The sequence below is a fragment of the Cavia porcellus genome, unplaced genomic scaffold (genome assembly GCF_034190915.1).
Source record: "Cavia porcellus strain 051 isolate PalLab524CR breed Dunkin Hartley unplaced genomic scaffold, mCavPor4.1 scaffold_10, whole genome shotgun sequence".
NCBI lineage: Eukaryota > Metazoa > Chordata > Mammalia > Rodentia > Caviidae > Cavia > Cavia porcellus.
In genome coordinates this window covers 35,235,336-35,257,753 of record NW_026947493.1, presented here as the reverse complement: position 1 = coordinate 35,257,753, position 22,418 = coordinate 35,235,336, and the positions used below count along the sequence as shown (strand labels likewise).

The 22,418-nt window shown below is 42.1% G+C and overlaps 1 protein-coding gene across 6 annotated transcripts in view; it reads right to left on the bottom strand.

Annotated features, from left to right (window-relative positions):
* Positions 1-22,418, bottom strand: part of Cacna2d3 (calcium voltage-gated channel auxiliary subunit alpha2delta 3) — an 839,385-nt gene that overhangs the window by 70,285 nt on the left and 746,682 nt on the right. For all 6 annotated transcript variants that reach the window (XR_010050128.1, XM_063257292.1, XM_063257291.1 and 3 more), the window contains 3 exons: positions 10,334-10,409; positions 7,333-7,385; positions 5,819-5,874 (listed from right to left, as the gene is read on the bottom strand). Coding sequence is in view for 5 of the 6 variants with exons in the window: in XM_063257292.1 (XP_063113362.1) it covers positions 5,819-5,874; positions 7,333-7,385; positions 10,334-10,409 (185 nt within the window). In the remaining variant the exon portion in view is untranslated. The remainder of the gene's footprint in view (positions 1-5,818; positions 5,875-7,332; positions 7,386-10,333; positions 10,410-22,418) is intronic.

Genomic DNA, 22,418 nt, shown 5'->3' with positions numbered 1-22,418 from the left:
AGATTTTTTTTTTATTTCCACAGTTCTTATTCTAACCATTGTATGGCAAGTGATTCTGATCTTTAATTTAAGAAGCTTCCCTTTATATTTAAGTATTGGGATTTCAAAAATCAAGTCCATGAAATTGAAATAAAGATTACGTACAAAGCACCATGGATTATAAACAAATAAGGAATATGCCTGCAAATGGCATACAAAAACCTGACAGTGTTATCAGCTAAATTTACTAAGAAATTGCTATGTGCCAGGGGTTATTCTGCTTTGTCTGCATTACTTTATTTAACAGCAAAACATGACAAAATTGGTAAGTAAACAAAGTACAAATGATTTTTATCTTTACTTGCAAATAATGAGTAAAGACAAGAGGACTATATTGCCCAGATTCACCCAGTAGGTACATGGCATAGACCAAAAATTAGAACGTGAGCTGTCTAGCCCCAGCTCACGAATGTCTCACTGCTTTGTGAAACTGGGCCAATGGAAGGTATCAAGAAAGGCCTTTGGGGCAGGCAGAGAGAAGGTGCACATATGATTTAAGTAAGACTGATAATTTCACCATCCCTAATTCTATCTGTGTAGTCCTTGTTAGAATGGAATGAGTCAAGCACTCCCAATGGCAAGACCCATCTGACTCTGATCCTTCCTGGAGATGAAATTCTTTTTCCTTTGACAATCGTAGGGTGCTTGTGTTGATGTGGTGATAAACTGCTGAGTCTATTAACAGCGTGCCTATAGATTGGCTAGCAGTTGCTTGATGTGCTGTTGGGAAACACAAATTATCATACAAAACTATGGCTACATTTGATCTAAGTAACATGAACCTCTCTTTGTTTGTAATTCTATGGAAAACACCCTACATATTTTCCAGGCACCACTCTTTATGGAATTGCAACCAATAACCAAGCTTCCAGCAATCTATCAACCACTGTTTTAACTCCAGGCATCCATAACTCACAATCCTTCAAAGATGCATGCACGTAAGGACCACAGTGCTCCCTGGGCTAGGTCCTTCTTTTGCCATAGTGGACAACTGAAGTTCAGAAAGCAGATACAGCTTGCCCGAGTCCCATGAAAATAATTCATCATCATCACTTCTCTTTTGAGTTATTAGGAACTGAACCCAGGGCTCACACATGCTAGGCAGGAGCTCTGTCCCTGAGCTACCGTTCTCTAGTCCACTATCCCTACTTACCTGACCAGTAAGTTAACCGAGCATTTACTACATGGTAAGTGCTGTGCTAGGCTATTTGTCAGACTGGAATCCTCACCACTGCATAGTGAGCAAGGCTCTCCTATTACCCCATTTTGCAGATGAAGCAACTAAAGCACAGAGAAATGAAAAGGTGTGCCTAAAGCCACTTGCCATGCATAGTGAAGACCAGATGTGAGCCTGCACCACTTCCTGGAGTCAAAGCTCTTCACAGTCATGCAGCTCTGCCTCCCACCCGAGCTGTGCAACATATGTAGAGCTAAAGTCACTATGACCTGTCACTCACTCCTAGTGAGACATCCAACGGAGCATCCACACAACTGAATTTCTTTCATTTTCCCTTAGCAACAAATGCTCCTGATGAGAAGAGCTAACTCGGGTTCACAGTAATTATGTGCAGACAATTGAGGATGAATAGATTTGCTATTTGAAAAGCTTTCCTCTTCTTTTGTTTCTGCGGATGTGCCTCCATTCATAACCCGGTGCCAGCCAGTTCTGTCCTCTTTGTGCAACTTCTCCAAAATTATGCCTTTGTGATAATCAGGCAGAAATGTGCTTCCATGGTCTCCTTCATTAAGGAAATGAAGCAGATAAACAGTGTAATTATGGATTCCATTTTTAGCTAAAACAAAGATGTATGTCTCAGCGCTGGGTCTTTAGTGAGAGAAAAGTACATTTAAAACGAAGAGGTCTTGCGAGTCAATATTATGGTACTTAAAATTTCTCCCTTTGTACACTGGCTATAGCATTTACGTTTACTTTTAATAGAATTTTCCAAAGATAGTATCTCTGCGAGTGAATTAATGCAGCTTCATTTACAAAATGGAAAAACTATTCATGCCCAGCAGAAAGCTGTGAGCCTAAACAGGGTAATTCATGTGCAGGACCCAATTTGACACCTCGGTTCAAGGAAAGGCAGCTGTGCCCTTGGTCAGTCCTGAGCTAGAGTGGCAGCTCTTGGCTTTGGTCTAGCACTTCTATTTTATCATTATGAATGCCCCTACCATCAGTGTATCTATATACTATCATCTATGTGTCCATCTGTCCTAATCCATGTGTCCATGTATTTTTCCATCTGATGACATAGGTGCTTCAGAGAGGTTTGGTGACAAATTTTTAGTAATGTCTAGTTCTTAGGTATACTGATGGGGTCTGAAGGTAATTTGAAAAGGATTCCAGCTCTCTGGAAATGGCAGCACACTCTTCCAGCAGTCATGTGTCAGTAATGTAAATATGGACATGGTCTTTCTACAGTTGGTTGGAAGAAAGTCTTATAATCTGGCAATGAAGTGAGATGACTTTTCAAAGTTATCCATTAAGGGTCTTGCTTAAAATCTTTGTAAGACAGAAAATAGAGAATGAAAGCATCGCATTCTTTTTCTTAGGAAAAATTTTGACCAGTGTTGGTCTAAATCTGAAGGGGTAGGAACATAAAATTTCAGAAGGGGAGCCTCCCCAAATATCAGTAGACCAGATGAAAAGACCAGATCTTTCCCCTTGGCCCTCCTTGTTCAGACAAAGGTTCCTTAACAGTGGTACATGTGACATCTCAAATCAAATATTGTTTTGTTGTAGGGCTGTCTATGGTCGTAGGATATTTAGTAGCATCTCAGGCCCCTATCCACTAGGTTCCCACAGCAAGTTATGACAAACAAAAACATCTCCAAATACTACAATATAGTATTGTTGAAAATTGTTGAAAACCACTGATTTAGGCATTCAACAAAAACTCAGAAGAAATTATCAATGCTGTAGGACCAAAACAAGAATGTGGGTGATGTATGATGTGGCAGGGAATGCCATGGGAAAGAGAAGGAGGTCAGAGTGAGAATTGGGGGAATATGACTGGAGGTTGGCATGCAGAAGAAGGTCTTCTTCAAGTAGGGTCAGCACTGTCAAAAAGCAAGCCACTGAACATGACCAGCCTGCTGCCCTCAGCACGGAGTGTTCTTTGACGAATAGTTGCATGTTTTAGTCAAAAGCCCACCACCCACCATACATGGAAGACTTGCACATGGGCCATGTGTGGTGTTTAACTCACATCGCACAACCACATTATGTTTATTGTTATCTTTACGAACAAATGAAAAACCAGCTCAGAGCGATCCAAGCACTTTTCCCAGGACCTCCCAGGTAGCAAGCGGCATAGGACTGCCTTGCTCCAAAGCCAGGACACTTAATCACCAAGCTGCACAGCTCCTCTCCCCTCTGTGTGATCACAGCCTTATTCAGAGACAGTGAGGTTCATCCCTCGGTTACTAGTACTACAGAGAGCGCAGCTGTTTAACCAGGATGCCACCCACGCCCTCGGCCTCTATTGATTTATTTTCTTCCCTTTCTTTTAATTTTAAAAAAATTAAACTGTGAAAATCTTAGTCAAGGAAGAAAAGTAGAAAACATAAGTGACCATTTAATAAATTCCTTCTGATCTTTTCTTTTCAAACTATGTGCAATGTTAAACAAAAGTGAGTTCGTCCTATAGGTAAAATGTCTTATGAACATGATAATCTTTCTTACCTACATCATATTTGAATCCCTACCTACTGACTCCTCATTTTTCAGCCTCATTGCTGACCCTAAACTCCTAATCCTTTTTCCTCCACCATTGGACTCTGCTTTGGTGTATGTACAGTTTTATATCTTGGGTTTTATTATATAATGTTGCAAGGTTTTTATGGTGGGCAGGGTGTGGGGAGAATGGCCTTTCACCATGTTGTCCAGGTTGGTGTCAGACTCCTGAGCCCAAGTGATAAGCTTGCCTCAGGTTCCCAAGCAGCTGGGACCACCAGCATATGTCCTCAGACCCAATTATGTGGGCATTTTTTATTTCATTAAAAGTTTGCAGAAACAATGTATGTGCCTCTGTAATTTATTTTTAAATGCCCTTATTACTAGACACTTAAAGAGTCACCATTATTTGCAATCATAAACTCCCTATGGCTGATCATCCTATTACAGGAACTTTTACTCCCATCCCTGTTACTTCCTTAGGACAAATTTTCAAAAGTGGGATTAGGGGTACTCACTGTCATTCCAGACACAGTACCAACACAGAAAAGAGAAGCAGTTACAAACATTATGCCCAGTACAAGAAGGATTGTTAGGATCTTTTATTAGTATTTTGTCTTTTTGAGGCAGGATTTCACTGTGCAGTTCAGCCTGGCCTTGAACTTATTTTGTAATCAGGCTGGCCTGGAACTCACAGCGATTCTCCTGCCTCAGCCTCCTAAGTGCTGGGATTATAGGTGTGTACTACCACTCCCGGCTTGTTAGTTTACTGAATAGGTGAAGATTAAGCACATTTTTATGTACCAAACTCATTATGTAATAAGAAATAACAGTGGTTAGGACATATCTATTATAAAGAAATTCCACTGTAGTACAAAACAAACTGTAACATTAACAGTTAAAAGATCTCATGTCAATTGAGGCACATGCAAGAAGAGTTGTTAATTCTGCCTGAGACAGAGGTCCTAAGAAGAAAAGGCGGTGCCAGACTGACATTGCCCAGAAAACTGAAGAACTTTTGATTCATTACTAATCAACCTTTTTTTTAAAAAAAAGTTAAAAATAATACCAACGCTAATACAGGGAGTGACGGTGAACCTTTTAGGAACGAGCACCCAAACTGCAACCCAAACCTGGCTTATTCATTGCAAAGCATTAACACTGCAATTAAACCTCAAGAGTGAGGTTTTAGTTTAGAATAAACAACTCACACATTCTCTTTTGTCTTAAAAGGAAAACAAATAACATGCTTGCCGTAAGTTTGCCACAACTGCTCTAGAACCTCAGGTCAAAAAGAAAGATGAGTGGATGCCTGAAGGAAACACAGAACAGAGTATGTGAGGAACAGCAGCAGCAGGGCAGGTGGCGTGTCTGCAGAGCACAGGTTTCCTAGACAATCGCCATTACGGTCAGGTCAGCCCCGTGTCCACCACTGTATGGGGACTAATTACAGCTACCATTTTACATTCTCGTGATTGTGGTCAGTATATAACATGTTTTACCTCATCACTGCACACACACACACCCTCTGGGAGGTAAACATTGCTTTTCCTATTGTGCTTACTGGGGGAAACACAGCTAATTGGTCTAAGGCTAGCTGCCAGGACAGACTCAAACCCCTACTGACTTAACTCTAAAATCAGGCCTCCAGGAGTCTCTGCTAGTCACTGCTCACATCACTGACGGCTTTTGAGGAGACATAATAAGATCATATTTATGTTTTATGAGGGTTAGCTGTAGAAGTAAAAATAGGGTTGTCATCCGTGCATCCAGGCTGAGACACAGGTAATACACCTGTCTCCCTTAGATTTTTGCATTGCCCATAAATATTCTGAAGAATTTTCCAGTGCAATGCGTGGCCTCAAAATACCAGTTAGCACAGTAGTTCAAAGCACATATTCACCAGGGTGGAACGGAACCTGTGGAGTTTTGCATCAGCTTGGACAGACTGGTTTAGCAGAGTGGCTTTTGCTGCCAGACCTGAAAAATCATCACTGTGCCCTGGGGAGTTTCATGCAGCTCAACACAGCCCTGATGAAAAGTAGCCAGTGAAGCTAGGGTTTATCCCCGACTAGGACATAGGAACCAGTGGCCACTTACCTGCAGCTGTCACATCAGACTGCCACCAACTGCAGAGGTTAAATTCCACCAGGAACCTATAGATGGTGGGAAAGTCCAGTGTTACTTGGTCATTCACTCCCTGGCTTGAACAGTGATAGTCTGCTCACCTTATTTAAAAGAATAACATCACACTTTGGACACATCAGCATGGTGGAATGGGTTCCCACTGCATTCTAAGGCTTTATCCTTCTTATGAATGGCTATTTTTCTGAGTGCACCAGCCCGACCCTGAATCGGGTTACACAGACTCAAAGACTGCTGGTTAAGAGATATCCTGCTGCTTGGGCAGAAATAGTCTTCTAGTGACTAGCTTGGTGTTCACTCTTAATCATCTAGTTTGATTCTATAATAAGCAACCAATTTTTAAAGGCCTCTCCTGCCTTGCTCAGATATAAACAGAATACTCTTCTCTACCAAGACTATCTCTGTAGTAATAAAGAACACTTTCAAAACTCTTACTGCAATTCAAATTTGTTTAACCCTTGTATATGTATGGGGGAAGACACAAGTACATTTTTATGACCTTATGTCACAATTTGATTTTAGAAAAGTAAAATTTCTAAATTCTAGTAAAGGATGCAAAAAGAGTATCAGCTTCCAAATAAATGGAGATGGGTCAAAATCAAGTCATTTATTTTTCAGCTTCCTGGACCCCACAGACAGCAGCTCCCTGTCAGTTAAAATCCTGCTGTCACCTAGTGGAGACTTTCCCCTTTTTATAAAAACTGTTCATATAGGCTTTATTTTAAAAATGATGTTGGGGGCTAATGTCTATTTATGGAATGGGAGGGAATCTGCCTTCAGTCCATAGAACTGGAGCCCTGGCAGGGCAAAGTAAGAATAAGAGAGACAGTGATATAACTGGTCGACATCTTTGGCCATAGAATCCGTGTCTTTCATGAGGCCATAGAATCCATGTGTTTCTGTAATGCGTTTGTAGTCTGGAAGTCAACCTTCTCAGCTTCATGCCATTTCAAATTTGAATTAAGTCACAGAAACATCCAACATCCTCCAAAGAGAACCGTGATTGGACAGGGTAAATAATGAACTTACACCTGAGAAAAGCCCCCAGCCCTGGCTGATGTCTGTCTGAGCCTCGGCTGTGTACCTGTTAAGACAATCCAAGCAGCAGTGGCCAGCTACGGCATTGTGTTCTGACCATGGCCCACCCAGGCTGCATTAAAAACAGCCAGACACCCATGTTAAATTTAACAGTAACTACAATAAATAAATTTGGTTTGTGTATTGCAAGCTGTTAGCCTGTTAAATAAACAATGACATAAGAGCATAGGGTGTAATCACAAATAACTTAATGAAAGATAGCTTTCTGGTCTTAATGCTCAGTATTCTGAGATATTCAATAAGAGCATCTCCAAGTATTGTAAATCTAATGGTTATTGAAAGCAGGAAGCACAATCTCCCAATTTACTTCTTAATAGAAAAATAGAAAAACAACAATACGTTTCCTCAAAAATGTAATGGGTTGTACTTACAAGACAAGCTCTGTCATTATCCATTTCACAGCGGAGAGGAAAGCATTATAAGGCTGAAGGGAAGAATTCGGTCCATTAAAAACAATGTATCACATACACAGAGTTTGTAGTTTAACTTAAGTCTTTCCAGAAATACAGTGTTATTCTTCTAGAAAGATTGATATCATGTTAGAAAGCAGTGACACTCTAGCTAAGGGAAGAAAATGGTGGGATATCATATCCCAAAACTAACAGTTTAAAACTTTGAACTCCCTGTAGTAAGACATGATTTACAAGTAAAATAAATATGATCTAATACAAGGGTTATCACTGGGAGGAAAAGGGAAATTCAGCAAACGATGCTTAAACCTTTAGTCTCTGTGGGCTAATATTTCGCAGCCTAATGTGAGGGGCTGGAATCATATAACTAATTTCAAATGGTAATTCACAGAGCTCTCTTTTGGAAAGGTGATTCCTTGTTCTCCATAACTGTATGTCACCCACTGAAATAAGCACAAATTGCATAACTTGATTTTAATTCGTTCCTTGAATTATGGAGGATTTAAGCTGCCTTTTCTCACACTTACATATTTGGACTTGAAAACATGATAAACCATATAAACAGGAGATTCTATCCTTGCAGAAAATCCCCTTTAGTTTAAAAGAGAAGGCACTAAAAGCCTAATCTTTATTTCAGAATATCTTAATTAGAAAAAGCAGTTGAATTGTTTATTTTATGATATTTCCTATATGGATAATTCAATTTCCTGAATTCTGGAAAGTACCAAGTTTCCCCCTCAGTTGGCTCTTTGTACCTAGGTATGCCAGATACGCAAGTGGGGGTCAGACTTAAGAGACAGGCAATGACACTGGTGAATCCTGGGATCCAGACATCGGTCCAGAAAAATCTCAGAACCTCCCACAGTCACCTTCATCTCAGAGTTGAAACCCATGCCGAATCTGAGGCGAGACCTGCTTACTTCTACTTTCTAAGTATTTTAATTGTAGAAACTGGAACTGGGAAAGGTGGAATTATCCAGTTTTAAATAAAACAATAATGCATTTATATTCTCCTAAGCATTCTTGAAACTTCCCTACTTCAGGCCAGAAAGTAAATGAGCAGAACAACAAAAACAAAACAGAAAGATCGACTGGGGTTATTTCCAGCCCACCCAGATTTCACATGCTCTCTATCTCTTGCTCTGATTTAACTGAGTGCTTCAACATCCGTCCCCTGAATGAGAGGGCTCTGAGCTTCCATAATGAGGGTCAGATAAGGATGTGAACCTTAACAATTTTCTCAAACCAAATCCAGTCCTACAGTCCCCCAGGGTTTTTGCGTTACATTTTATGACCTGAAAAAAAAATCGTCTTTCAAAAAGTGGTTAGACTGTGGGACAACTCTGTGTCTTTGGAACTGCTGAGATGGGTAACGTGGGGCAGAAGGAATAGGGTAAATGGAAGAATAAGAGGGTTTGGCAGGGGGCAGCTGGCCTCCAGACTAGCAGGAGAGGCGCTCAGGCTTCCCTGCTAGATGCTGGCTTAGTGTGTGAGCAAACAAAAGGATTATGTAAATATGGGATTAAAATATTTAAATGCACACTATTGCTCAAAAGAATGAAGCTATTGAGTTTGTAAGCCTAATGATGAAAATATATCTTGTAGGGTTGGGGATATAGCTTAGCATCAGCGTCTGTCTGGCAAGCACCAATTCCTGAGTTCAATTTCTGGTACCAAAAAGAAAAAAAAAAAAAAAAAGAAAAAAAGAAAACAACAACAACAAAAAAACACCTCACATGTATTGGGAATGAACCTGGAAATATTTGTTTTCAGTTAGGGAAGCTGAATTTGGAAAGATACTGTATTGTCTTATCAGTAGTTTTCAAAAGGTCCAACTCTTAGTTGCCGCTCTGAAAATTACTAGCTATGAATCATTTCTTGTTGCCTCAATATAGGAGAAGCAAGCTAAATATTCAGCTTTTTAATAATTCTCTTTGTAAGACACACACACATGGCTGAAATTGCTTTTAAATCTTGTATTTTGAATCAGGTTTATTTTAGGGTTTTTTTAGTATTTCATAAATCATACCATTGAAAAGGTTATATTTACACACATATGTGGACCTTAAAGAGGTACATGTATGTTTTATGATTATTTGTGCCTGTGTTTTAGGTAACTGGTGACTAAACATACATTATATATTTTAAAAAATTTTTTATTTTACTTTAAAGATAGGATGTTGGGCCAGGGATTTAACTCAGCAGCTCGAAGCACTTGCCTGGTAAACACAACGTCATGAGTTTGATCCCTAGCACCAAAAAACCAAAACCAAAACCAAAACAATAACAAAAACAAAACCCCAGGGTCTCCCTCTGTCGCCCAGGCTGGCCTCTAACTCAGTTCTTTTGCTGTTTTCTTTCTCCCAAGGAGCTGGGATTCCAGGCCACTTTGCCCACTCAGACATCACCAGTTGTTACATCACACTTTGAACTGAGAGCCAGTTATAACAGTTGCATCTGGCAGTCTGAAAGCAGCTTCTGCATCCACCCCGTGTTGCCAGATCTTCAGCTGTGACATCACCAATGGAACCAGCTCCAGGGAAGCCCACCCTCAACTCCGCAGCAGCTCGATCAGGAAGGGTACCCACCGTGGAGACAGGAATGTGCCCATTGATGAAGGGCACCTCAGAATTCTAAGACAAGAAGAAGATTTCTATCAAAATAAACTGAATCCTCTTTTATCTAACAGGAAGAAAATTGACAAAAATTCTCTGTCTTGCCATCCATCAAAAGGGGGCTACTGCACCAATCCATCAAAGACTTGGACCTCTTTGACATTCATAGAGTCACCAAGTTCAGGCTTAAACAGAAGTAGCCTTCCTTAATAAGTGAAGTCAGGAAATACTTCTAAGCACTAACAGTTTTGCAAACAGATAAACTCGGTACCCAAGGGAGGGAGACATGGTCCCCAGATACAGACAGAAATGTGAAGCTGTGTTCTGAACAAGCCCATCTTACTCACGTCCAGGAGCCCGTGGGCGCTGTCGCTGCTCTCCTTGTTGGCTCTGCACATGGCTTGGTAGTCATAAAGGGTGATTCTGTGGGAGAGAATGGACAGAAACTTAGCTAAGTGAGAAAACGTAGGGACTACGGCCGCTGTACCTTAGCAGGCTGAGCCAGCACAATGTCAGGAGCACAGAGTGAGCCTGACCCGGAGTATGACAGGTAGGGACTGAGGCAAAGTCCAGTGCTGGAGACAGTCATGTCATCCAGTGGAGCTGAGGAACACGGAGAGCAAAGGCAGTGGGAAGAACAGAGGGAAGAAGAAGCCTCCTTACTTGAGGTGGTCTAAAACAAGGATGGCTCCCGTGGATCAAGATGCTGCAAAGGGAACACACTGATGTGAATTGGATTTGGGCTCTTGAACAGAATCATGACTGATGAGGTCTTAGAAAGGCCAATTTGGGTTTTTAAGAAAAAAAAAAAAAAAAAAAAAAAGCAAGAACATCCGTTTTTCTCAAGCAGTAGGAAATAAGCTTGAAATAAAAATCCCTGCATTTTGACAGTTTGTAGGGAACCAACTAGCCCACTGCATATAGGGTGATACCTTGGTACCCACTCTTCACTGGTCCTGAAAGGTACAGTGGGTGTCAAATTGTTTTGGCTGCAAAGGGTAGCAAGTTCTAGCTTGTATGTCTAGTACTAAACAAGTGATGGATACTAGAACAAAACTGTTGCATCAAAATATGAGCATCAAATTAAATGAGTCACAAAGCTGTAGATTACTAAGGTATGCCTACAGTCTCCATCCGTGTCCCTAGCCTGCCCACTACCAACACCACAAGAGGGGACTGGTTATTTCTAAAACAGTGCAGTTTATGAGGATACAGTGGATTTTTAATCTATTGTTGATAAAACTCTAGCTCTCATCCCAACTGTGGTCTTTATTCAACTGCAAAGATGTTTTGTTTTATAACTGAGATATTTTAATTCTCTATTGACTTCTTTACAAAGTAATATGACCACGGGAGTTTGGGGATGCATGTTACATTTATATGGAACAGAAATCGCTTCATTCTATATTCAGAAGTTGCAGCAAAAGGAGACCTCCACCCCACCTGCCCACCTCTACCTTTCAGCTGTCTCATACAACTCTATCAGCCTATAGCAAGGACACCTAAAAAGCAGCCTATTACTCTATGGTAAAGGGATTCAGTTTTCAAAGCCCGAATGAATGCATGAATGAGTGTCTCACTGCACACATCCTGAATAAATGGTGACTGAGACCAAAGAGGCTGACTGCAAAATGTGATGAGGAGGTGTTTCTGTCTGGAAAATTAGAGGCACAGGTTAAACACAGATCACCTATGGGTGCCACCTTTGACCAAGTGGAAGCAGCTCCTAATCCGGCAGGACACCACATTCCTTGGGCAGCGAAGTCCAACCCCAGTGGTCACACAATGCCCTATCCAATCCCCAAAGCCACTCCTTCATCAAAATATTTCTTTCTTGACCCCTTGCTTTTTTCCTGATGCTGAAAAAAGCAAGAAGTTTTGCTTATGTTAACAGAAGTAAAAACGACAAACTGAAGAGAAATTAGACATGGGGACACCCAGACACAAACTTGTCATAGAAATGTTCACCAGTGACACAACTGTGACACTACTCTAGTTGTCCAGATAGGCAACTGCAGACACAGCACACAACTTTAAGGGATCTTGCCTGGCCACACTGTCACGGTGTTCATCCCTGTGTAGAACACTTCTCCATGTGTTCTGATAAAACAGTCTAGGCTTTTGTGGAATTGGTAGTGACTTATCCTCTTTTTACTGTTGCTACACATATACCTGTGCCAGTGTTCACTGACAGAAACATGAGGCCAAGAAGATTAACCTGTGCTTGGAGGTCACAGATAAGGATGTGGGAGGCTCTCAACTTTACAAAGCCAGTCTGATACATACACAGGGTACAAGCTCAGCTGGCATTTTTTTTTTCTTGAGATTTCATTTTCTCACTTGTCAAATGGCTCACAGAGATGATTGGAGATCTAAATAACCAGATATATGGAAGTACACAGAAATATGCCATCAAGTGTTCTTGTTTTATCAAGATGCTTATGCTAGAAAGCCTGATTTTGCCTTGTTAAGAGTTTAGGCTCTTAAAGCCTGCACTATTTCCATTGGTCCAAAGGATAGCACTGTGACACAGCGGTGGTTAAAAGCTTCAAACTTAACACCTGGGCTCAAGGTTACCTATTTGTGAAACGCTCAGAATCATAGCCACCCTAGATAGTATCGTGAGGTACCATGGTCTCAGGGTCTCATGATGGGGTCCTGAGGATTAAGGGAAGTCATTTGTACACTGTAGTTAGCACGGTGCCTGGTATTTAACAGGAGACAAGGCTGCAGCTGCTGTTACTACCATTAGTATAGTTTTCATTACTGCTATTAATTAATGACATGGTGTTTAATGCAATGGGAACTAATCCAGGTTTTAGCCAGCTGGCTGGAAGATGGACAGCTCTCGTCTTCTTAGCTCATGGGCACATGAAATGTAGAGTGAAATTCATGCTTGTTACTGCAGTACAAGGCACATTCAGAAGCTGTGAAGGGTTTTAGGTGATGCCACAGAACTTCCATCCCTGGGCTTCCAGCCAAAAACTGCAACAATTACAGCTGAGGTCTATTGAGCTCTACATAACAACTGTAAGCAATGCATTCTTCTCAGCACATTCTTACAAGATATTTTCTAATCCTCATTTTCCAGAGGGGTAAACCAAATCTTAGCCATCTAAATAATGTGCCCAAGTTTACCCAGTTAATCCTAGCAACCACAGTTACTAAGGTGTGGTGGTGGGGGAGTGGAATTCATCCCAGTTCAGTTTTTGTTTGGAAACAGGGTCAGAAAGAGTCTTAGAAATGCTTAGAATTCAGACTTGTGCCCCATTCCAGGGTCTTACTGGAATTTCACAAGAAATGCTGCTCAGGTAAGGTCTCATAATAACCAACATCCAGTCAGCTTGGGTCTCAAGCCAAGGAAACATCTAGGAGTCTCCTGGCCAGGATAGACCACGAGATCAGCTCACAAGATCGGCTAGTTACCTTGTCATGGTAACCACCCAGATGGCAAGAACCTAAAGAATCGCCCTGGATCTTTTCCAAAGTGTAAGCCTACCTGCTGGGGCCAAATTAAATTCCTTGGGAGTAGTACATAGCTCGGAGCCTCTTTTTCTTTTTTTTCAGAGGAGATTTTCTGATGCTATTGCCACTGAGAAGGTTACACAGCAAGGCTTCCCTGTCTTTTCCACAAGTAGACAGATGGTGCAGAAAGACAGTCTTCTGGATTATTACCCTTTTTGAAGTGATTCTGTTACTGTTTTAAATAACACCATTCTTTGGCTACCTGTATCCTGCTCAGCTGATTACAGTTAAGGAACATGATAATTACCTGCTTTCATTTGGCTCTAAAATAAGCCCTGAGAATTGTGCTCAGCCTGAGGCTTAGCAGCAGAATTTATTCTGTTACAGATTAAGTGCCTTAATCCCCAGGACACCACCACCAGACCTCTACAGCAGTGGTCAGGCCTGTAGTCCAAGACTATCAGCATCGCTGTGCTCCCCAGGTGGATCTATGTCATTTTGAGAGAGAGCCCCTGGCCCTGGGCTGGGTAAAACCTCCAGTGTCAGGCCCGCGGTAGTGAGACTTGTGCAGACTTATTTTGCTGATACCATTATTTTCAAATTAGACAAAACTCACAACCAAAAAAAAAAAAAAAAAAGATTTGTTTCCCTAAGAATTATCAGATTGAATTTTAAAGTTGTATGATCAGTTCATTTACACTGGCTACACAGGGTGGTTGATAGTAATCAACATTTAATAAACACCTACTATTTGCCAGGAGGCCAGATAATTTACCTTTAATAACTCCTAAATAAGCTCACTGGCTACACGATTAGCCTAAAAGCAATCTTAAGTTAATATTTGCAAACACACTTCCAGAAGCAGAACAAAGGGAAGCATTTGACATAAAGACTCATCTTGGGACATAATTAAGCAACTCTGAATTCTGAGAAGCGAAATGACTCACTAAGGTTGCATTTAGAAATATGCATTCTTTGTTGAGCTATAAAATATGTTCTCTGGGGGCAGCTTTAACTTGCAAGTGCAAGGGCACAGAGCAGGAATATAGGAAATTCTGAACAAAGGGAGTGTCGCCATGGGAAGTCCTAACTCATACTTACATCTCAGAAAGCCAAGCCTGTGGACAGCTCAGCTGTTGGGTGGCTGTGAACAGAAGAGCCCTTCCTTCCTGCGTGCATCAGCTCTCCTCCTGCTCATAGGAGCCCTCATTCCACATCAACTGCTCCCTGACGTAGCACAGTGCCTATAGATCAGCACAGCACGACTCCTCTCACACACGTACGTTTTCATCCCCCAGCCTCCCTGCCTTTGAATCTGTTCATCAGAAATCACTAAAAACCAATTTAAATAATGAGCACCCATCTTTAGCAGGTGGTGCTGTGCTGCTCTGGAGCCCAGCATGCAAGGTCTGCGGCAGAAACCAAACGAGAACTATGGGCTTCACTCATTTCGTACAGATCAACCAAGAGCAGTGCCAGATCAACACCTTTTGCTGTCAATGCTAAGGATAATAGTAATGTGGACAATGATCTCATCCACATCTCAGGCAATAAGGGTGATACTAATAAGAAATAGCTATTTTCTGCTAGAAATGTTGGCATTATCTCTGAGATCAGTGACACGGATACATTTAACAGGATAAATCATTTAGGCTTTGAAAGATGCAGTCGTGGCCCAAGGGCTCTACCACACTAGTAAGCATGGCAGGTGAGTTAAAGGTCCAGGTCTGTTATACTTTCAATTGTTAATGTTTGTTGTGCAGATCCAACTCAGGGCCGGGAGTACGCTAGGCATGCGCTTTACCACTGCAGTCCCAGCCCTTTAAAGCTGCACATCGCAACTGCTTTTCAAACACTGATTTCCAAAGGTATCTTGCCCCTTAAGGATCTCATGAAGGTCTGTAAAATAGGATGTAAACTTAGTCTCAATTCCTAAGTACATCTGTGAACATACAAATTGGCGTTTGCTTAACACAATGATTGTCAATCCTGTCCATCCTCTAGAATTACCTGGAGAACTTCAAAAGAATTTTTTTGTATATTCTGATTCCTGAGCATCACCTCTTCTTTCCAAGATTTCACCGGTCTGGATTTAAGACCCAGTACAAGTTATTTTTTAAGTCCCTCAAGGAATGGTAATGTGAGCAAAGCATCCCACTTGCATTTCTCTGTGATTGGTTTCTCACCTTCCCTATGTGACTGTAAATGCCCTGCAAGCAACAGGACTCATTGCACTAGGAATGTTCCCCAGCCTGGTCATACTTAAAGGTGCTTCTTGATGCATTAAATAGTAGATGACATCTGCAAACATCAGTGACAAACAGCTTCCTATCATCCTGGAGAGCAGATGAGATGTCACAAGCATGAGTGCCCCAGAGCCAAAAAAGTTCTCTGAAAAAAACGTGGTTCTGAGAGCTCAGTGAGCTCCCAGCTTCTCAGCAGACCCTGTCTCCACTCGGAGGGGGGCAGTGCTTTCCAAGCCACATCTGATTTGATGTGGACCCAAGTCAGGGTTTCTGGTAAGCATACCTAGCTGCTCACCTGTCTGCCCACTCACCTGGGCATTCCATGGAAATTAGCTTTGTTTGTTTGTTAAGCTGAGGGGAAAATGGAATCACAAAGTATCCTACATAGGAAATATAAAATTTCCTTTGTGTCTTTGAGTAGGCAATAGAAGGAAAGAGCTGAATTCCGCTTTAGGAATAAGTTAATGGAAGACCCATTTGAGACTATAAGCTTGGGCACTGTGGTGCGTTCTCAGACTCTATGTGTCTATGAAGTCACATGTATACTTTGTAACAACTGCATCAAAACGCTGCTTGCACTGTGCTTAGCACCACACAAACACATCACCGAGGGTCTGTCAATGCCAGTACGTGTGGAGGACTGGCGTCACTGTCAGTAGCAGGGAAACATGAGTAATGCTGAGCACACCTGCTTCCCTTGTTGTGGGTCAGGCAGGCACGCAATCAAGTGAGTTAGACAGTGGTGATGACCATTGTGTAGGGCTGCCTTAGGCTTGCAGGGCAGGGGAGAGACTAGCAGTTGTGAATACATCCCATCTCTTGAGGATTTCTGGAGTGGATACCACAGGAAGTCAGAGGACTTGTATGCTTCGAAATAAACTGGGACACACTTGGGTAAGACAGAGATTAAGGGTCGTCTCCCAGTATCTATTCTCTCTGTAGGGAGGTAGAACTCTGGCTTTTCAATGTGTACATTTCCCAAGATCCTCTGTAATGAGATAAACCAATTTGATTAAGCAGAAGTGTTTTGTATTATGAAAGGCTGCAAATTTATACATTTATTAAAACAATTTTTAGTAGAAAAAATATTTAGCCTTTTAGAGACTGTAGATCTCCTTGAATCCCACTCCTGGTCAGAATTGTCTATGATAGCTGCAGGTGGCAGCCACACAGGACCACGAAGGAACCTTGCATTTAAAAGCCAACCTGCAGAAAGTTAAGACAAAAAGTGTGGTCCTGGGTCTTTGATGAAATATGAGCTTCCCAAATTAGTATTTGAAAACTTCCTTCACATAAGAAAAAGACTCCTATGTCTTTTAACCTCTTGTGATTTAGGCTTTTTCTATTATTTACAATAGAACCAATTGCTAACTGATCCATTGGTTACCAAGATTGACTTTAAGACTTTCTTTGACTATATCTTGAGAAGAACAAACATGAATGTGTAAAATTATCTTTCTAGAAAATATTTTAGTCTGCTCTAACTATGGAAAAAGAACAGCGGTGATTTGGTGGATGCACTCTGGAATCTGAGAGACATGAATTCAAGTTCCATCTCCCTGACTCATCTTTGTAGGTAGACTTGAAAAATTATTGAAGTGCTTGGAGCTATCCCTTTGGTCCTTGTTAAGTGGAAATAATGATAGTAGTTACTTCCTCCATTTCCACAGGGGTAATTAAGGCAATGTACACTAACTGCTTGGAATAGTGCCTTGCCTCTGTTAATTTTTAAGAAATAAGATGGACTGCCATTAGGGCAAAGATGAGCGCTGTAATCAGGGTTCTCAGGTCGTAGCTTTAGAATTTCACAGAGCAGTCCAGGCCCACTGAAATCTCCATGCTCTGCATTCCAGAAAGCGCGTTCCTACAGCATACTTATCTGAGCTGCATTGCCTCCCTGATCAACGCCACCTCTGCCAAAGTGTACTGGGCAGAAATGGCCAGGTTGATGGGAAGCCAGCGAGCCATGATGTTCAGTACCGCAGGCTTCATTGGGACAGCAGCATGAAGAGAGTAGCCATCCAAACAACAGATGTCTGCTTCCACATGCTTTGGACAACAGGGCAGGCCACCTGCTGAAGTGGAGTCTGTGTTCCAAAGTTGGGAGGGCCACCTGCCCCACTGCATCCTCGCCCTTCTCGGGTAGGAATAGTCTAGGTCTTGGTTCAACCTGGATGTGTCACTATTAAGAAAGGCGATTTAGCAGAATGGTCCACCACAGTGGAGTCTACACAACTCCATCATGTTAATGAACGTGCCGGTGGAAGGACCAAAACATAGACCAGGTGCTATAGGAAAAATACGAATGGACTTGGGTGAAAAAAGTCCAAGCATGTTGCAGTAAGCACAACAACAAAACCCAAGCAAAATCAAAACCACCCAAAACACATATGGACATACGCAATGAAACACAGAGAGAGAGACAGAGACAGACACAGAGAGAGACAGAGACAGAGAATGTCCAAGAGAGACAGGCACTGTTGGTATCTCCAAAACAAAAAGCAAAAGCAAATTATTATCGAGCAGTCTATTTCCCTACAATTCAAAGGCCAGGTGTGTTCAACTGGCCTTGCTGCCTTCAAACATAATTAGATATACAAAGAACCAAATATATCAAAAGATATAGAAAGGAAGACCATCTGGCCTTTCCCAGAAACCACATGAACATTTGGTAAAAGTAAAACCTCGGGGCAAATCACAAGTTCGTGGCATTTGATAAAAGTAGCAGCCCTCTTTCATCCTTCAGTGAAGATTTATTTATCTGTTTTTTTGTAGGCTGCTGATCTTTTCTTGGGGCTTGTATTGAATTCATTCCAGTGGTCCCTGGCCCACACATCCTGAAAGTCTTACTTGTCCGCCTTATCTAACAATCCGCACCTCTCACCTAAGCAAGGTTCCTACTGCGTGGCATTCTGGTGAGCTATCACTCTCAGGAAGAAAGGAAGAGACAAAGTGGGAAGAGGCAAAGGCTCACTGTTTGCCCAGGAATCTCTGAAGTGTTTTGCCCTTCCTGAAAGAAACTGGATTTTGTTCTTGATGTTCATATGCTTTGTGTTTTGTTCTAGTATTGGTGGTGCCAGAGAAAGAGCAGCCATCAAGAATAAACGGTGGGTCCCCCACCATCACTCCCTAAGGGATGGATGCAGATAATGGAAGATAAGCTAAGAAGTAGACTCCATAAAGCCAGGCTGGGGGTTCTTCTGTCTAGGAAAAAGTCTGCCCAGACCTTTTTGCTTGTTTGCTTGAAAGTCTGCAAGTGGAGAAAACAGAAGGGGTGGAAGTTCTAGATCATAGCACAATTTTGTGCTCTGATCCACAGTGCCAGCTTGCTGTGGATTCTCCAGAGTCCCAAGAAAAGATGAGCAGACAGGAGGCTCAGCCTCTGCGCTCTGGAGGACAGACATGTGTGGACCCTCAAGCTTTGAACACTTCAGTTACCTATTTAACCATTATTTGCCAGTAGATGAATATTTTCTTAGTCCAATTTTGCTACAGAAAAAACTGTAGTGACTTCAAGTTGTCAAAAAATAATGTGGCTTCTAAGCAGCCAACAGCTAGCTTGGAACTCAGGAGCTTTAAACTTCATAATCCTTGACCCTGACTGCACATAAGAATCATATGATTGCCTATAAAGAGCCCCAGTGCCTCGGTTATTTCCCAGGCCAATTTCATGTGCATGTCTTGGTGCAAAGCTAGAGGTTAGGTGTGTTTCAATTGAACCGTCCCCCTCTCCCGGAAAAGTTAATTCAGAGCCAAGTCCAGGCTCATACACAGGTCAACCAAGATAACTGTGGTGCAGTATCACCTTTTGGGAGCCATTAGTGACAAAACAAAGCAGGAAAGACATGAACAGAAAGATCTTAGACATTTGGAACTCTCACTCAAGGATAACCTTTCCCCTTCTTTATACAGTTTTCCAGTTATGAAAGAATTTTCACATATCTTATTTAGCTAACTCTCAGAAAAATTCACCAAGGTCGCTATTTTAGTGAAATAACTTAGGCCCAGAGAGGTCAAGGAATCTGTCCCAAGTCACACAGTTTCAAATTTGGTCCTATTTCAAGACCAGAGTGTTGCAGAGGTCCCACCAGGAATGCTGGACACCTTCCTATGACCTGCTATACACTGTTTTCCATTTTTTCCTGGATATCTGACAACACTGAACTTGCATTCTTATAGATAAGGAGAAAACAAAGGGGGAATAAATAGTTGCGACAAAACGATTTTGAAACAACAGTTTTCTTAGTAGTTCCAAGAGGGAGAATGTCATAGCCCATAACCTAGTGAATTTTGAGCAAAATGAATACCATACTTCCACTAGTCATGAACACGAATGAGAAAGGAAAACAACCAGAAGAAAAAGCCACGAGTCAGAGAGCCCACTCCATGTCAGCCATAAGAATGGAGAAATATTTGATGCTCTCTGATTGAATTATAAACTACTGACCAGGAACATGGTGTCATGTGAGGAAAACAGGTGAACCCTGACGACATGGGTTTGGCTTAAGGATGGGACAACCTCAACCAAAAGAAATCTGGGCAATCTTATCTTTGCTGGCCTCCTACCTCAGAGATTCTGTTCATGCAGATGAAACCCTGCTGAGTCAACAGCTTCCTCAGCTGGGTGTCACCTTGCAGTACAGCTTGGGGAGTCTCCCACACAGGCTTGTACAGGGAAGTTGGAAGGGTGAAAGCTAGAAAACTATCTCTGGGTTCAGACTGGGGGCCTCAGAATCAGTTCTGAACGGAGACTTAGGGGAAGTTCGTAATCTTTCTGCCTTAGTATTTCCATTTATGAAGGTGGTGTACTTACATGGATTTAAACCCATGGCTTGCCTTCTGGGTGTGCAAGCTGCCTCATTACACAGCCCTGCACTCAGAGGGCCCTGTGCTGAGGCAGACGTGGTCATACAAGCCTGTAACCTCAGAAGCTCAGGAGGCTGCAGCAGGATAGCAAGCGTGAGCCCAGTCTGAGCAACTTAGTGAAACCATGTCTCAAAAGAGGAAAGGCAAGGCACAGCAAGGCCAGGCCAGGCTAGGGAAGCAGCTGACTGTGAAACTGGGTTCAATGCCCAGTTCTGAAAAGGTGGGTAGTGCTTGGTTTACTATTTCACTGTCAGTATCTTAGAACTCTTGAAAGTTTTCAAGAGTCTCAGACATTAATATTGCACACAATTTGCCTGCTTATATCTGCCCTATGGAGTTGTTAGAAGGCCTGTAAGAGATAAGGTCCCTCTAGAAAGCAGATCAGACTATGTGGTGGGTGCCGAGGAAGGCAGTGAGGCTACTCTTATCCCAGTGCCAAAGCTTCTGGTGTGACTTTGACCCTTGGTACTGAGTCACAGGTAAGTGGGTCAGACAGAATCAGGTCAGGTAAGTGACCCTTGGTGAGCAAGTTCGCCTCTCAGAATAGCTTCATATAGTGTTGCAGACTTTATCAGAATTCTCCTGAGGTGTATTTGTTCACAGGGATCAGTAGTTTTCTCTCCAGGAAGTGTTGCAGACTCAAAGTATTTATTCTTTCCCTCCTTTCTATCTGCCTGATAGAACAGTCATCAGATCACCAGGTAAGTGGTTAGAACAATCAAAGAAAAGGTCCCTTGTCATGTGCAGGCCAGCATCACCTCACTTCCCCAAAGAGGCAGTAAGGGAGACAGACTAAGGAGAAAAGACAGGGGGAGGTAGACAGAGAGAGATGGTGTTGTCCTCTTGGAGCGTGGTTTTTAGAAAACAAACACTGTCTTTCTCATGTCTGCAATGCACATCTTCTTTGAATGGAAGGGCTCCTGAGCTCTGCACTTAGGAAGAGCTACCTATTGGAAAGACACTGTCTGACTTCCAGGCCTGCAGTACTCTGGCACTAGAGACCTCGCATCTGGTGTCAGGGGTATATAAAGGTAGCAGAGGCATCACCCATTGCCAGGGAGAAAGTAAAGCCAAGACTGAGGAAAGATCCACACCAACAGACACCAGTGCAGCAGCTAACAATTATTGAGCCCTTCATATATGCCAGGCACTGTGTGAAGAGTTTTATGCCTATTATTATTTTATTACCTCTGACAGAAACCCTTGCAAGGAATTATTATCACCTTCTGTTTTCATATAAGAACCAAAGCTTGGAGATATAATTTGACTTATTGCAAGTCATGCAGCTAGTAAATGTCAGAGCCTGGATTTGACGTCAGTCTGTCTGACCCCCAAATTCACTGCTTTGTTGGCCCCAATAAAAGGGACCCTCAAAGAGGCCCAGGATATTCATCAACCAGCTCCTACATGACAGCGGTCATTGTGATAATTGAGTAAAACCCTAGCCCTTCCTTTTTGTCAAATATGTTGGCTAATCTTGTAATAAAAGAAAGTTCTAGATTCATGTCAGCCATACTTCACTCGCATTAAAGAGAGACTAGTAGTTTGAAATTCTAACATAACCTTTCTTTTTCTCCCACCAACCAGTTTGAAAGGAATATCCAAGAGGAAAGGGGGAAAATGGATTTGCTAAAAGAGTTGAAAAATATACTTTCAAATGAGAAACACATGTGTGGTTATTCTTCATCCTTTGTCTCTTCCCCCCACCTAGTTGAAAACAAGCTAACATGATGTAAATGTATACATCCACGCAAGACAAGAACCATCGGTTCACGCCCTGGATGGCAGACAACCCAGCAACTGCGCTGGAAAGCCCGAAGTCTTGGAAAACGCCATGGCAGCCCAATGCGAGGGC